Genomic DNA, 15,124 nt, shown 5'->3' on the forward strand with positions numbered 1-15,124 from the left:
GGGTTCATACTTCTGTTATTACCACTTTTACAAACTTATCCTTATATTTATTTCTAAATTCAAGGCAGCCATTGATTTCAGTATGAAATATGAAATTCAACTTGTAGACACCTGAGATAGGGAATCCATCCCGTCAACAAGTAATGCCCTTAATAGTGATCCTGCTGTCGGAAAGCAACACGTCAATGTGAGCGTCCTGCTTGTAACTGCAGATCCTCTCCGCAAATAAAAAGCAGCCAGCGGTCAGTCTTACTCGTTTCAATAGACTCACTGTACACCACCTGCTCAGCACAGACAGACGGAGTCAGCAGCTCCATGGTGAACATTCAGCAGCTACCGAGTCGGATATTTCCCTCAGGAGATGGTGGAGGCCAAGCGGTGCGACTGCTAGCAAGCAATTGAAATAAACCATTATTTTCTTTGGAGATAACTACATTTATATCCATGTATTCTTTTTCTTATATTTTGCTTTACAATGTTATGAAATCAATGTTAATACATAAGAGTGACAGCTCAGTGACTCAACACTGATACATAAAGCCCGGGTCTCACTGTTGGGACTGAACAAGGTGGATCGTGCATCCCTACTTTTTGACATTATATACTATGAGAAGCAGCGGTTGTCCAGTGTGTGTGCGTGATAGGGCACCTAAACAGGATATGCCACAGCAGCCTAAAGAAAGAAGATCAACTTGTGCCATCTTTGGATCACTCCACCTTGTGCTCAGTCATGACTGGAATTTCCTGGGTGTATTTTAGAGAGTCAAAAAGAAATCCCTCTCCATCAAGACTGCTCACTTCAAGTCCAGTAAACTGTTTCCTGCTATGTTGTGTTGACTCAGTGCGCGACGGGATTCTCCTTCTCTTTCCTTGGACTTGTAACTGCCGTCTGAGGCCTTTAGTGCAGAAGGTCACAGAGCTTCCTTGATCCAGAAACACGTGTCTATGATCAGATTTAGTGCCTTTATTCAAACAGTCTCTTCTCTTCTTCGTCCTCTGGTGAGACAGCCAAAACATACGACTTTTCCTTTAAGGAATAGGATCTCTCAAGCAGGACTCATTTTTCTGGTATTCCTATTTGCAGGTCATCAGCCATTATATTCATGCTTCTGTGACCTCAGTATCAATAGACAGTAGGGGTGTAACGGTTCACAAAATTCACGGTTCGGTTTGGTACGATACAGTGGAGCCACGTTTCGGTACAGTAGAAAACTATAAATTCCAGAGAAATGTACTTGATTTTTAAAGATATTTATTCATTACAACTAACATCATAAAGTTATTCTTTGACTTTGAACAAACTTTTTTTTTTTTTTTCAAACTTATTCGGTTCGTCATGCGTACCGAACCGTGAGCCTCGTACCGAACGGTTCAATACGAATACGCGTACCGTTACACCCCTAATAGACAGGCCTTCCTTCCTTCCTTGCGTTAAATTCAAGTTCTCCCTTTTCTTATTCAATGTTGTGTTCTAATGCGGCAGCACACGCAAGCAACTCTACGGAGAGTTCAGCATACAGCGTGTCGTAGAACGCACTTTTCAGAAACGAATATAATGAATGTTACACACACACACGTTATATACCCAGTTAAAGAAGAGATTCTGGGGAACAATAGTTACTACCTAACTTAGGGGACCAGGGGGTAGGAATTTTACGCTCTGCGAGGGATGGCGCGGTTTTGATTCCGACTGGCTAACGATTCTGTCAATCAATCCCATGTTACCCCCACCCATTTGTATGGACTCTGACGCGTCGAAGGAGGGTTCATTGACTGAAATCGACCAATCATAGGCTGAGATAGGCCCACATACAAACAGGGAAACTGAATTTCAGATGAGAAAATCCCATGGACGACAGAAACAGGCTCAGAGGATTCAGGCTCAACATGAAGCCAAACTGCTGTATTTGGATAGATTGAACATAAAATAAGTGCAATATATAGTTATATAGGATATAAAATTACAATGGAACAGCTGGTTCCAACATTTAAATTTGGTGACTCGCCTGACCTCTGTACTAAAACCTCTAATTTTGTTCTGCTTCACTTTATCAAAGTCTAACTTTACAGATCATCACAAACACTTATTTTCTGTCATGAGTTTTGTTTTACCTCACATTCACTGACATGGCTTCCTTATTCTTCCACATTTATATCGACATGAACGTGTACAACAATGTTTGTAACTCAAGTTCCGTTCATTCAGCAGCTTACTCACGGCTTGATGTCCAGTTGATGAATTCAAAGAACGGTAAGGTGTTTATGGGTTGATTACCGTTCATCAAAAGAACATGTAACGTTATTTTAAACTAGTTCGGCTCCTGCTGTCCTGAAGCAGAGTTTCCTGCGCACAGCTGCTACTAATTACGATGACGCAATCAACAGGCGCCAACTAGAAAAAGCATTTCCTGCTGAAAATGCGTTGGAATGCTGAAAACTGAAATTAATCGCAAAAACATTGCTGAAAAAGATTCAAATTCAAAAACAAATTGCAAAAACCTTAATAATTCAAAGAGTTTAAAGATTACAAATATGAAAAGTCATATCACACCTCTCCTGAAAGAGCTGAACATTTTGATATTTGAACAGTTTCTGTGGCTTAAAAAAAATCATCAGTGGTGATATTTGTAGTAGTATAAGTTTCAGTATAAGTATTATTCGTAGAAGTATTAGTAGCATTTGAATAAGTACTAGTAGTAGTGATATTTGTAGTCTTAGTATAAGTTGTAGTTGTAGTAGAAGTATTATTAGAAGTAGAAGTATTAGTAATTAGAAGTAGTAGAAGACGTAGTATCAGTAGTCATAGTAACAGCTGTAGTATTGTAGTAATACAATGGCAGTAGAAGATGTAGCAGTAGTAGTAGTACTAGTAGCAGTCGTACGAATAGCTGTAGTAGTAGTACTACTTTTAGTAGCATGAATAGCAGTAGTAGTAGTAGCAGTTGTCGTATAAGTAATAGTAGTAGTGGTAGTAATAGCAGTAGTGGTAGTAATACTATTGATGGTAGCAGTAGTAGCAGTAATAGTAGCAACAGCAAAAGTTATAGTCGAAGTAGTAATACTATATTAGCAGCAGCAGTAGTAGTTGTCGCAGTATTAGTAAGAGCATTCATTTTTTTAACAAAAACTCTTTGGGGCTTTTATTTTGAAATCGGGTGTGTGTGTGGGGGGGTCCTCTAAAAGTCTCTAAGACCTGAATGACTGTATGTGAGAGAGAGAGAGAGAGAGAGAGAGAGAGAGAGAGAGAGAGAGAGAGAGAGAGAGAGAGAGAGAGAGAGACTCTGATATCTCTGGCAAACTTTCTCATTTGGAGATTGTTCTATGTTTTATCTTTTACAGCTTACATGACTGTTGTCCTGCTCTGCCATGTCTTTCCTCGTCTCTCCCTCGTGTGTGTAAATGTCACTCGAATCAGGAAACTTATCAGAATCCTCATATCTGATTGGCCGAGATGCAACACGTAACAGCTGCAACAAATCATGTGTGCGGCTTTTATTTTAAAATGGGGTGTGTGTGTGTGTGTGTGTGGGGGGGGGGGGGTGGAGGAGGGGGGAAAGACCTCTGAAGATCCCTAAGACCTGAATGACTGTATGAGAGACACAGAGAGAGAGGGAGAGGAGTGTATGTGCGCATGTGTCTGTGAGTCTGTGTGTTTATCAACATCACTAATTGGCTCAATCGTGAACACCTGTGTGCCTGAAGCCATTTGAAAATATTCTCCATAGAGATCCCATTGAAAATAAAAAGCTCAATAATTCAAAAAGTTTAAAGGTTAGAAATATGAAAAGTCATAGCACCCCTCTGGTGAAAGAGCTGAACATTTTAATAGTTGAATGTTTCTGTAGCTTAAAATATGAAGGAGAAGCGGTGCCACTTAAGAAATAGAAGTTGAATAAAGATTCGAAGAACAATAGTTGGAATGCTTAACAGCATTCCAACAATAAAGAAACAGGATAACAATAGTTGGAATGCTTAACAGCATTCCAACAATTAACCAACCATGCAATGCCACGGTTGGCCACAATGGGGCGCAAATACGCCAACCAGTCTAACAGCATAGTTCTTCACAATGAGGAGTCAAGTGTCCTTTTGGGCTCCTACAACTATACAGTGACTTTTTTATGACTTGTTTGACATATTTTATCACCAAAATGTCTCTGAAAGGGAGTTAAAAGAATCCAAGACAAAATTAAACACTATTGTGGTGTGTGGAGACCATTTCTAAATGCTGTTCCACTCTAAAATAGCTCAGACTTTGGGAAGATCTACAAAAATAATGTGAAACTAATTAAAGTTTTCAACATACACACAAGACAGATGAACATTTAAACCCACGGTTTTTATTTGGATTCTAAAAACTATATTGACATGATTGACTGCGCAGAAAGTCATTTCTAATAAAAAAACAAAAGGAGAAAAATAAATAAAAAGCCTTACGTCATGTTGTGGTTAATGTTAGCTGCTGGAGAGAGGAGTACACTAGAGTGAAAAGGTGAGCTGGGTCTAACTGGATGCAGTCAGAACACGAGGACAGTCTTCCTACGGGCCGGTTCTGGCTGCTGCAGAGGTTCCTGCTGTCACTTTGGTCCACCTGTTCCTCGGGGATGAATCACTTTAAGTTCCAGGTGACCTGGTCACCGCTTAACCATGTATGATGCTGGCTGTGTGCTTTAGACCTCCAGTAAACTGTTCATGGACGCTGAAGTCTCTACAACCCACGAAGCAGTGATTCAGTCTGTCTGTTGGTACGACGACAATGAAAACACCACAGGATCCTTAAGCTCTGGACCTCGGCGTTAACCTCTGGAGACGGTTAGTCGTTTAAGAACATCACCTGTGAATCACTAGTTTGCAGCGCTACTCCTCTCCTTGCCATAGATGTGTGATGTAGCAGTGGACATGCAGGGTGAATCAGTACACCGTGGCATCACGGTTGGCCGTTGTTACAAGTGGATTGAAACCTTCAACCAGAGGGCATTGAACAATTAATTCCCGATAAAGTACGAAACATACAGAATACATATTAAACAATATTAGCATGTTTGGCATCTCTAAACTATTTTTTGCTACACCGTGCATGAATGGACTTTCTGACATTCTTCATTTAATGACTGACATACAGCACATTAGGCAGCCCGACAGGTCACGCCGACTCATGTCGTCACTGACTATTGAACGAACAGCAGCCCAGTCGGCACAACTTCCTCCGTCCACATGTATTGTGACTGTAACCTGGATCCAGAACATCCAAGCAGCCCAGAGGCGACCTGCTCCACTAAACACACCACGTTCCACTCCTGCTTAACGGATGGTATTGCGTAAGGACAACCGTGTTTTTAAAAAAAAGAAAAAAACATCCGAAGGTTTACGTGTACATTTAAAAAAGCATTAGTCACAATACAGAAATAAACAAATGGCACATTGAATTCCTCATTTAAAAATAAAGTGGTGCTTGAGGAACTTTCTTACTGAGGAGACAAGTTAAATAAATTACTACCATAAACGTTACATACAAATCTGGAGCAGTATATACAAAGGAGTTATTAGACAAAAGAAAAAAAAATAAATCTACAATTTCAAATTTGAAGTTCAACAAAGACAGCAGTAGAACCGTATTTTACAAAGCAGGGTTTGTTTTAACAAGTGTGGGTCAGAGTGGTTTGTTTGTGTGTGTGTGTGTGGAGGAAGGGGGGGGCAGTCAGACAAACCACTGAGATAAAAAAGGTGACTTGATGTTTGAAGCCTTCCAGCTCAGCGTAGTGTCTCTGCAGACCGTCCGTGCTCAAGCTGCAGCTGGTGTGATGCTCTGAAACAGCCTCACGCTCATGTCTGACACGTGAGCATGAGGCGATGTGACGGAAGCGTGTGTGTGTGTGAGACAGAGGCTTTCCACGTCCCAGCATCCTCAAAAGAAAAAGTACACTATTTTTCAACCCGAGTCTTATTTCCATAGTTAGACGAGACTCTCGAAAGAGATGAAGCTAAATATAAAACTTTAAAAAAAATGACATTATGAGCACTAAACATACGACACTAAGCAGGTGCCCCTCTTTCAACACATTAGCTTGAGGCTAGCTACCCTAGCTGATCTAGAGGGTACATTTCTGTGGTTAAATTGATCTGGAAAGCTTTCGGTGGCTGACACGGCTCGCACCAATACTCCGAATCCGAACATGGAACTCCAGCTAATGAAATGCTAAATTCAGACCGTCCCGTCATGAAAATAAGACCTCGGTTGAAAAACACCGGAACCTTTACAAACATCCAGTTTCCGACACTGAGCACTGTGGCGAGTCAGTCTCTAGGAGAACCGCAGTCCAATAATATCCCTCCACTCAAATCTTCCAGATCTCCTTCTATAGGTTTTTTTGTTTTGTTTTTTTACAAATCTTTACAAAATAAATCCCTCCTTTTTCCTTCAGCATCCCTTTAAAAAACCTGAACGTTAATAGTGGTCGTTACTGATTCGAAAACACGCGGGTGAAGAGCAGTTTAGTTTAGTGAGGAGGGGGGGTCTACTTTGTAAACACTCTCAGCGACAGTTTCACCGATACACTCAATACCTGACAGACTGGTCTGATCTCTGCGACTGAATCACATCTTTCACAGCTATATATATATATATATATGTATGTGTGTGATTTTGGAACAGAAAACAATGAAATCCTTCATGAACCATTGAGGAGCCCCCCCACCTCCCAGCTGCAGCGTCAAACTCCAGCTCCTTCTTTGAACGGGCTACGTCAGGCAGTGAGCGGCAGTGAGAGGCAAGCACGTGTGGTCCTCGGGGTGTTTTGGTTCCGATAGACCGGGAGCCTCCAGGCGGGCTGCCTGTCTCGTGGCCGACCGTTAGCTCCTCCCCAGAGTGTCTCTAACAGGGCGGGCGGGCTTTTGGTAGGAGGGAGAGCGGGTTACAGGTGGAGGTTCTGGAAAGATCTTGACGCTGGTCCAAGCCACAGGACGCTTCACAGAAATGCAACGTGCTCCAATAAAGTTTTTCACGTGCACGTAGTGGTAAGACTGTTGAGGAGGGGAGGGAGGGGGGGGGGGGGGTGGAGGGGGAGTGACAGGCTGCAGCTACTTGGTGAGACGACAGCGAGTGGTTCTTCACGGACATTGTTCTTTTTTAGTACTTTTTCTGATATTTTTTATAAAACAAAAACACTGAAACGTGGTGACGCAAATATTAGTTCGACACTAGCGAACAGAACCGGGGCTTAAATGGTGAAAGCCCCCCCCCCCCCCCCCGGTCCGCTGGGATCAGCCCCGTCGGCCGCCGCAGCTTGTGGTCATTGGTTCCTGGTGCATCGCTGCTTCTTTTCTCTTTCTTTTCTTAAAGCGTCCCGCCTCCTCTCTAGGCGTCCGACAGGCAGCTCTGGACACTGTCCATCCACAGCTGCGCCTTCAGGCCGTCCTGGGCGCAGAAGTTGTACACTCGTTTGGTCGTCTTGAGCTGAAAGACAATGGGGGAGACATTAAGTACAGCGATCTGCGCACATGAATGAAAACACACCGGCAAACACACGGCAGACCACAAGGAGCAAAGTGATGCCTTGCTGGATTGGAGCACGCATCAGTCCTTTTCTTGAAACACCTTCAGATTGTTGTTGATATCCACTTTGGATCATCGATTCATGCTTTTATATGTTGGATTGTTTTTATTATTGGTGGAGCAAAAGCATTGAAGACGTCTCTTTGGTTTCTGGGGAAATGTTATGGAGAGTTTTCAGTTTTCTGACACGATAAAGACAATGAGTGAACAGGAATCCGTTAGACTGGTACCTCCTGCTGCATGAGAACAACTACAAGCCGGAGAGAGAATGTCTGTAAAGCTTCTATCACTGGCCATTACAATTAGATCAGATCCTTCATTCACCCTGATACAGCAGGTGGTTAAACAGGACAACACGAAGCTGCTGTATGCACCACAATCACTTCGCTTTGTTCTTACCGGTCTGCTGGTGTGACTGCGGCGCTATAAAAAGGGGCAACCATCTTGGAACAATGCATGAAGATGTAAATAGATGCGCCACGCTGGACTTACATCGAAGAAGGCTTTCTCCTGGATGTTTTTCGGCGCTCCCATGGTGGGCGTTCCTGGAATGACGGACTCCACGTCGGCCAGCTCGATCACCCCTTTACACTCCTTGTCCTGCCGGCTCTCGTAGTACCTCAGCTGGGGACGGGGGGGGGGGGGGGGGGTGCATCGTTAGAGGCAGAGGACGTTATAAGCTCATTCTTTTGCTTTAACAGTGTCATTCTATTGAATTTCTTCCAAGGATTTGAACTTTGACCTTAACCCCCTTGTCTTACCTGATGCTTGGTCTTGTCCAGCACAAACCACCGCGGCTTCCATGGCTTCAGTAATGCCCCTTTCTTAAACAGGATGCCTTCAAAGCTCCTGATGGGAGAACAGTCAGAAGCAAAGATGAAGACGATGATTGTTCTGACACTGGTATTTACGACCAACAGACGTAGTTCATCTGTTGACCAAAAGGCTGAGTGACGTTGGTTTATGAATGGAACATTAAATAGATAAGCCTGAGAATAGAACCCTGGAGCAGCCCTCCCGTCAGCGCCCCCCGTGGGTACAGACCTGTTCTCGCTCTCCGTGCTCTGGAACTGGCTGTACAGCGTGCTGGTGCTGGGGCGGCCGGCGGCCGGCGTGGAGGTGGCGCTGGCCTCGCAGGCCAGGTTGATGGAGGATCCCCCGGCGCTCTCCTGCAGGTAAACGCCCTGAGAGCGCCGCTGGTGGCTCAGGTTGGACGACATCAGCAGCGAGCTGGAGAACGACGGCTGTGGAGGAGGAGGGAGAGACGGATGAACGCGCGATGCTTTACATATTAAAAACTTAATGATGGCATGCTGGGAAGCAGGAAGTAGAAATCTAAAACCTTCAGGATACTTTAACAACAGTCCGTGGTGATGAAAATGTGCCTGATTTGGGTCTAAAACATACAAACACCAAAGTGGGATCCTCTAATTTCTTAAGTGCCTTCTGCTTTTTCACCACAAGATGTCAGAGGAAGACATTTCCCACCATCTGGCTCCATCTTTACACCTGATTTGAAGCATTCGGTCAGTAAATAAATGCTTGTTTCAGGTGACAGAGACACAGCTGGTGAACCAGTCGATCACATCTCTCTTTCTGTTTGTTGATGTAAACAGTGTGCTGACGTCACTAGAGTGTGTAAAGATACGGCTCCATTTAATTTATTCATTCTGAAATAATGCCCAACGTTCGTGACATGATTTGATTCATGTGTTTTTAATTTGGTCTAGAAATAAGTCGTTTTTTTTCGTGAGATCAAATTTATTGTAAAAGTTGGATCCATGTTTTTAAAGTCATGTGTGCAGCATTTGAAGTGCTTTAGAGACAATTTGCGGGAATTTTCTTATTGTCAATAACTCAAAGAGTGTAAATACTAAAATGCTCCACTAACATGTGAGCAATATTTACACAACAATGAATCAGAATTTGTCTGTGAAAGTCCTACAATAGAGTGCAGTGCTTCAGACAGGCTGTGGCTGTGTTAGTGGAGGTCAAAGACCTCAGCGTTGTTTGTAGAGTTGCAGAATGTCGACTGTATTTCCCGTGAAAATGAAAGCGTTGGTCTCACCTTGCTTTCCAGTTTGGCCTCAGTTCTCTGTGCGGTCTTCATCTTATCCCACGTGTCCTTCCACTTCTCGGACGTCTGGCCAAGCTCCGCCTCCAGACTCTGCAGGTCCTGCAGCAGCTTGGTGATGGCGTCGGGCACCGCCTTGCTCAGGCTGTCGTAGCACGGCCACACGACGTGGCGCTGCGACTTGGGGCCGCTGCGGTCGGCTTTCTCAGGCGCCTCCTCCGCCGCGCGCTCCTGCCGGCCCCTCAGCTCCCAGTCGTAGGACGGCCCCTCTGACAGAGTCTCCTCCATGTAGAAGTCCCACACCTTCAGGTTAGAGTTGAAGGTGTACGGCCTCAGAACCTGGAACACACAACGACTCACTTCAGAGTGACAGACCAATGGGTCTCCTTTGTGTCATTGCTTCCAAGCGGTTCATTGAATGAACTTGACTGTAGTTAGGCAAGAGTAACTAACGCCCAGAGTTTTGGGCTGAAGGGCCTCTTAGGGAAGCATTTGGGTTTTTTCATTAAACGGCTGGCTAGTTAGCTAGCTAGCTTGCAAATTCCACCACGATTTCTTCACAACACAAAAAGCACCACATGAACAGCTGTTTTTGAATTAAAGTGCTTCAACCAGAAGAGGGCAGTCGCTATGTATATTTACAACAACACAGTTGCACTAAAATATCAAGATTTGGACCTGAATCCATCAACAACACAACTAAATACCCAGTGTGCAAAAACACAGGGTGACCTGGATTTAGGCAGGACATGGTCTCTCCTCTTGTTGGACAGCAGGACGGAATGAGAAGAAGCCGAGCCGAGGTCTGAGTGTCGGAGCGTGAGAGTCGGGTTGAGGAGAGAGAGAGTGTGACGTGTGGGCTTTTGTGCAGGGCATCATTGCTGCGTGCTTGTTGTGTGAGTGGCCTTATTTTGAACATCATCAGCTTGGTGGTGTTTGTGCAAGGGTTGTATAGTAACGTCCGTTGGCTTCCATCCATTTGATCTTATATATTAAGTCGGTGTAAGACTTCAGCACAACACTGGAGGGGGGATGCCCCTCCCAACTGGCACACTGCAACTACCCATTTCTTCTGTTTACTGTCGCTGGTCACTTGCAGTCACTGTGAGGCCTTATCATCTCAAAAGCTAAAAGGCTGGTTCAAGTGTGTGTAGAGAACACGCACTCACCTCCTCGTCTTCAGGAGAGAACATGTAGTTGTAGAAGACGGGTGTTTTCTTGTTGAGTCGGTCGATGTAGTCCCACACAGACTTGCAGACCTGAGGGCTTTTCCTGTCTCCTTTCTCCTCATACAGCACTCCTGCACACACACCTATGACTATGAGTTTCTGAAGAGTTACTCGAAACAAACAACAGCATTTTAGAGACTTGGGAATGTTCTCACCCAGCTCGATGCGTTCATAGTCGGAGTCGAGCAGGAAGGTGCGGAAGCGGTTGGACACGTGGTGGTAGGCCAAGAACTTCAGGTAGTACTGACTGAACTCAAACTCCATGGGGAACTGCAGGTGGATCTGAGGGTGGGGGGGGGGGGGGAAGGGATTCATAGGTCAGGGTTACAGTTCATGCTCGTGTTCACAGTCATACATTTTGGGCTGGGTCTAGACCTTTGCATCCGCCCACTCAATAGTCATCTAAAGTCCAAGTCAGTGAACTTGATTTGTCTGGCATCATGACATGAAACAGCTGTTTCTAGATTAATAAGCTCTGGGGGGCCAACACCGTTATCAAGACTTTGCTTCACATCCTGTCCCTCTTCCTATTCTTGACAAAGGTGCTACGTTGGCACTGCCCACAGGCTGAACAGAGAGCGGAAACAACCACGACACCGCCGCCTGATGTGTGGGACAGCAGGGGCCACTGACGATGAGTGAAGCCGCACTTCCTGCATGTGTTAAGAGGGCAGGACCCACGTCACTGATCGGCAAAACAGGAAATAAAGTCGGAAGTACAAGTGGACATGAGGAGAACATATGTATACACAGCTTCTAGGCTCAGCTGTTATAATGGTGTGTTGTCCTTATTGTTTTTGGTACCAAGGACGAACAATTGAAAATCACCGCTCAGCTTCAGTCACTGATGTTAAAACCCACAAGCCAAGCCAGAACTCTAGGTGTAGTTATGGATTCAGACCTCAACCTGAACAGCCATATCAAGACAATTACAAAATCAGCCTACTATCACCTGAAGAATATATCAAGGATTAGAGGACTTATGTCTCAACAGGATTTGGAAAAACTTGTCCACGCATTTATCTTCAGCAGACTGGACGACTGTAACGGTGTGTTTACAGGTCTCTGTAAAAAGTCCGTCAGAAAGCTGCAGCTGATTCAGAACGCTGCAGCTCGAGTCCTCACTAAGACCAGGAGGGTGGATCACATCACTCCAGTTCTGAGGTCTTTGCACTGGCTTCCTGTCCAACAAAGAATTGACTTTAAAATCCTGCTGTTGGTTTACAAAGCACTGAATGGTTTAGGGCCAAAATACATCTCTGATCTGCTGCTACCTTATGAACCATCCCGACCCCTCAGGTCGTCTGGGACCGGTCTACTATCTGTTCCCAGAGTCAGAACTAAACATGGAGAAGCAGCGTTCAGTTTTTCTGCTCCACATATCTGGAACAAAGTCCCAGAAAGCTGCAGGTCTGCTGAGACCCTCAGCTCATTTAAATCAAGATTGAAGACTTTTCTGTTTGCTGCTGCCTTTAATTGAACCACATTCAATTCATATATTAATCAATTTCCTGCATTTCTGCATTTTACTACTGTATTTTATTTCTTGCACTGTTTCTTTAATTGTTTTGAAATCTCCTTTTCTTTTGCCTTATGTTTTGATGCTTTTAATGGTTTCATGTGAAGCACTTTGAATTTCCTTGTTGTTGAAATGTGCTATACAAATAAACTTGCCTTGCCTTATTGTCTTTTCTGTGTTAGTTGTTCATTTTTCATACACAAATTCGTTGTGCGTGGACTGAGGATTTAAAGTGCATTATTTAAATAAACCTACCGGTATTATCAGTCGGATTCTGATCTTCATGTGTTCTTAGATGTTTTTAAATATAATTGGCATCGCAGCAATAAAGCAGTAAAGATACCGATATCTGCTGACCTCTGACCTTCCATATCTCTTCTTAAAACAACAGTATTTCTGCTGTGAAACAAGGCAGAAGCCTCACAGGCCGCCCTGCAGACCCACCTGGTGTACGCAGTCCAGGAACTGCAGGAAGACGGGGGTGAAGCCGCTGCTCTGGCTGCCCAGCGTCTGCGCTCCGCGGTGGCTGAACCGGTGGCCGAATGACAGCCACTCCTTCTCCACCAGCAGCCGGAAGCCGTCGAACGTGCGGTAGTACGGATCAGACAGCAGCTGCACCAACGACACCACCTGTACACACAGAGCGCCGTGTCAGTCTTCAGCCTCGCTCACAGTTCCTTTCGGAATAAAGCCGAAGCTTCTGCATGCGAGTCAAACCTGCGTGGTGACGTCCCAGCCGTCCTCCAGGCTAACCATGACCGACGAGCCCATATCCAGGAGCTCCACCACGAGCACGGACACCTGCAGCACCCTGTGTAGCTGCACACACACACACACAAATACACGTAAGAACAACGCCCGAAGCTCACAGAATGAGCGCTGCATGCGCTGAACCGGGGAGCACTAACCAGAGCCATCCACTCAGACTCCTCCAGGCAGCGCAGGAAGCTCATGTTGGGATCAGAGGTCAAGGAGCTCGGCACGCAGGCCTTCATCAGCTTCTTGAAGCTGTTCTTCACCTGCCGCACGTCGCACACCTCGATGGGAACCACCTCCCACTGCTGGAACGAGTCCTGCTTCCCGCCCTGACCGCAACGACACCGTCCAAGTCAATACTGCTCATCTTTTTCCAGCCCTTCATCACAGTTGACCCTGAAAACATCAGCGCGTCTCTGGTTACCTTGAGCTGGGCCTTGTCTCCGATGATGTAGAGGTAGGCCTTCTGCTGGTGGAGAAACAGCGCCTCGCTCGGCCCTCCGTTGGGCTGTGGGGACTCCTTCCCTGCCAGACGCGTTCCCACGTCTGCGTTGTAGGCACTGAGGCGCCCGCTGCCCCGGATGCTGCCCCATTTACCTGCAATAAACACACACACACACACACACACACACACACACACACACACACACACACACACACACACACACACACACACACACACACACACACACACACACACACACACACACACACACACACACACACACACACACACACACACACAGTCAGGTAGAGTCTTCAGAAGACAGAAAACGGAAATGTCAGAGCTGATGTCGAAGTCTTGTCCACTTTAAACAGCCATTAAAAGATCGGAATGATCCTTTAAAACACACCGACGTGTAGAAGGTCCTCAGCTACTGATAGCCATGCTGTATATGACGAGGCAGAAATGAGTGAAAAGTACCCAGCCCGGCTCATTACGTCTAGCTCAGTGACGGCTACATTATGACGTCGACTCTGATTGCTGCTGACATTCAACAGAGGGAAGAATCAGACAGGAAACGGCAAACAAGACGTGAGATGCATGCTGGTGCATGTTGGTGCATGCTGCAGCAGCAGCAGCAGCATGCACCAACAGCACACCGTTAGTCCGCCAGACAACACGGAGCCACGGCAAACACACGGACACTACTGTTAGATATCTGATTGGTTAGACAGGAGTGGAGGGATGTGGGTGGGGGCGTGGCCTACTGTACCTCTAGGAGGGTTCTTGGCCTTGCCAGACACTTTGGGCTGAGAGAGGGAGATGACTTTCGCCCTTTGACCCAGAGCTGAGGTCAAACGACAGAGACGACCAGTTAACCAACAACGCCACAAAATGGAGGATGGTTTCACATACACACACACACACATTCATCCTTGTCCACACACACGTCTTACCTCCTCTGCTGAAGGTTCCGGGAACATCCTCCTTGGTGCCCATCACCTGCTTCATCAGAGCGCCGATCTTGGGCTGCCTCAGCTTGTCTGAGGAGTCTGTGGACGGGAAACCCATCAACCGTGTGACCTCACAGTCCCAGTGACAAGTAACAGTCGTGTGTGTGAGTGAGTGTGTGTGTGTCCACCCACCAGAGGTGCTCATATGAGTGGAGGTGAAGCCGCTGAGTGTGTTCCTGCCGCTGCTCTCGCTGTAAGAAGGCATGGAGCTGATGATGGCCTGCAGGTATTTCTCCTGCTCCAGACTGGTGGAGTCAGCCTGCGAGGGCCCTGCACAGAAAAGACAAATGAACCGACCTTTATGCTTCACGCTAGGATATGCTTTTTGTTGCAACAGATTGCAGGTCTTTCTCTAGATCTCTAGGGAAAGACAAAAAAAATACATCTTATCACTTCATCGCATCTTTTCCAGGTAATATCTGGGCCGCTAGGGTCAGAGTAACAGCTTGTCATGACCTCTGACACCTGTACTCCTTACTACCGGTCGAGTCAAGGCAGCTAACTTCTAAAGGCCTGGTGAGGACATATGGATGAAG

The 15,124-nt window shown here is 45.7% G+C and overlaps 1 protein-coding gene across 3 annotated transcripts in view; it reads right to left on the minus strand.

Annotated features, from left to right (window-relative positions):
- Window positions 1-5,359: 5,359 nt before the first annotated feature.
- The window catches only part of sbf1 (SET binding factor 1), a 67,680-nt gene continuing 57,915 nt past the window's right edge, over window positions 5,360-15,124 (minus strand). Inside the window, exons 28-41 of one of the 3 annotated variants that reach the window (XM_079294608.1) lie at window positions 14,721-14,858; window positions 14,532-14,627; window positions 14,348-14,422; window positions 13,555-13,727; window positions 13,283-13,459; window positions 13,092-13,193; window positions 12,819-13,004; window positions 11,011-11,137; window positions 10,796-10,926; window positions 9,621-9,965; window positions 8,597-8,796; window positions 8,314-8,401; window positions 8,045-8,176; window positions 5,360-7,453 (exon numbers count right to left, since the gene is read on the minus strand). In XM_079294608.1, the coding sequence (XP_079150734.1) occupies window positions 7,355-7,453; window positions 8,045-8,176; window positions 8,314-8,401; window positions 8,597-8,796; window positions 9,621-9,965; window positions 10,796-10,926; window positions 11,011-11,137; window positions 12,819-13,004; window positions 13,092-13,193; window positions 13,283-13,459; window positions 13,555-13,727; window positions 14,348-14,422; window positions 14,532-14,627; window positions 14,721-14,858 (2,069 nt within the window). In that variant the 3' untranslated portion in view covers window positions 5,360-7,354. Of the gene's footprint in view, window positions 7,454-8,044; window positions 8,177-8,313; window positions 8,402-8,596; window positions 8,797-9,620; window positions 9,966-10,795; window positions 10,939-11,010; window positions 11,138-12,818; window positions 13,005-13,091; window positions 13,194-13,282; window positions 13,460-13,554; window positions 13,728-14,347; window positions 14,423-14,531; window positions 14,628-14,720; window positions 14,859-15,124 lie in introns of all 3 variants that reach the window. The other 2 variants (XM_079294607.1, XM_079294609.1) reach the window with 2 other exon arrangements.

This window comes from Melanostigma gelatinosum (assembly GCF_949748355.1).
Source record: "Melanostigma gelatinosum genome assembly, chromosome: 22".
Classification (NCBI taxonomy): domain Eukaryota; kingdom Metazoa; phylum Chordata; class Actinopteri; order Perciformes; family Zoarcidae; genus Melanostigma; species Melanostigma gelatinosum.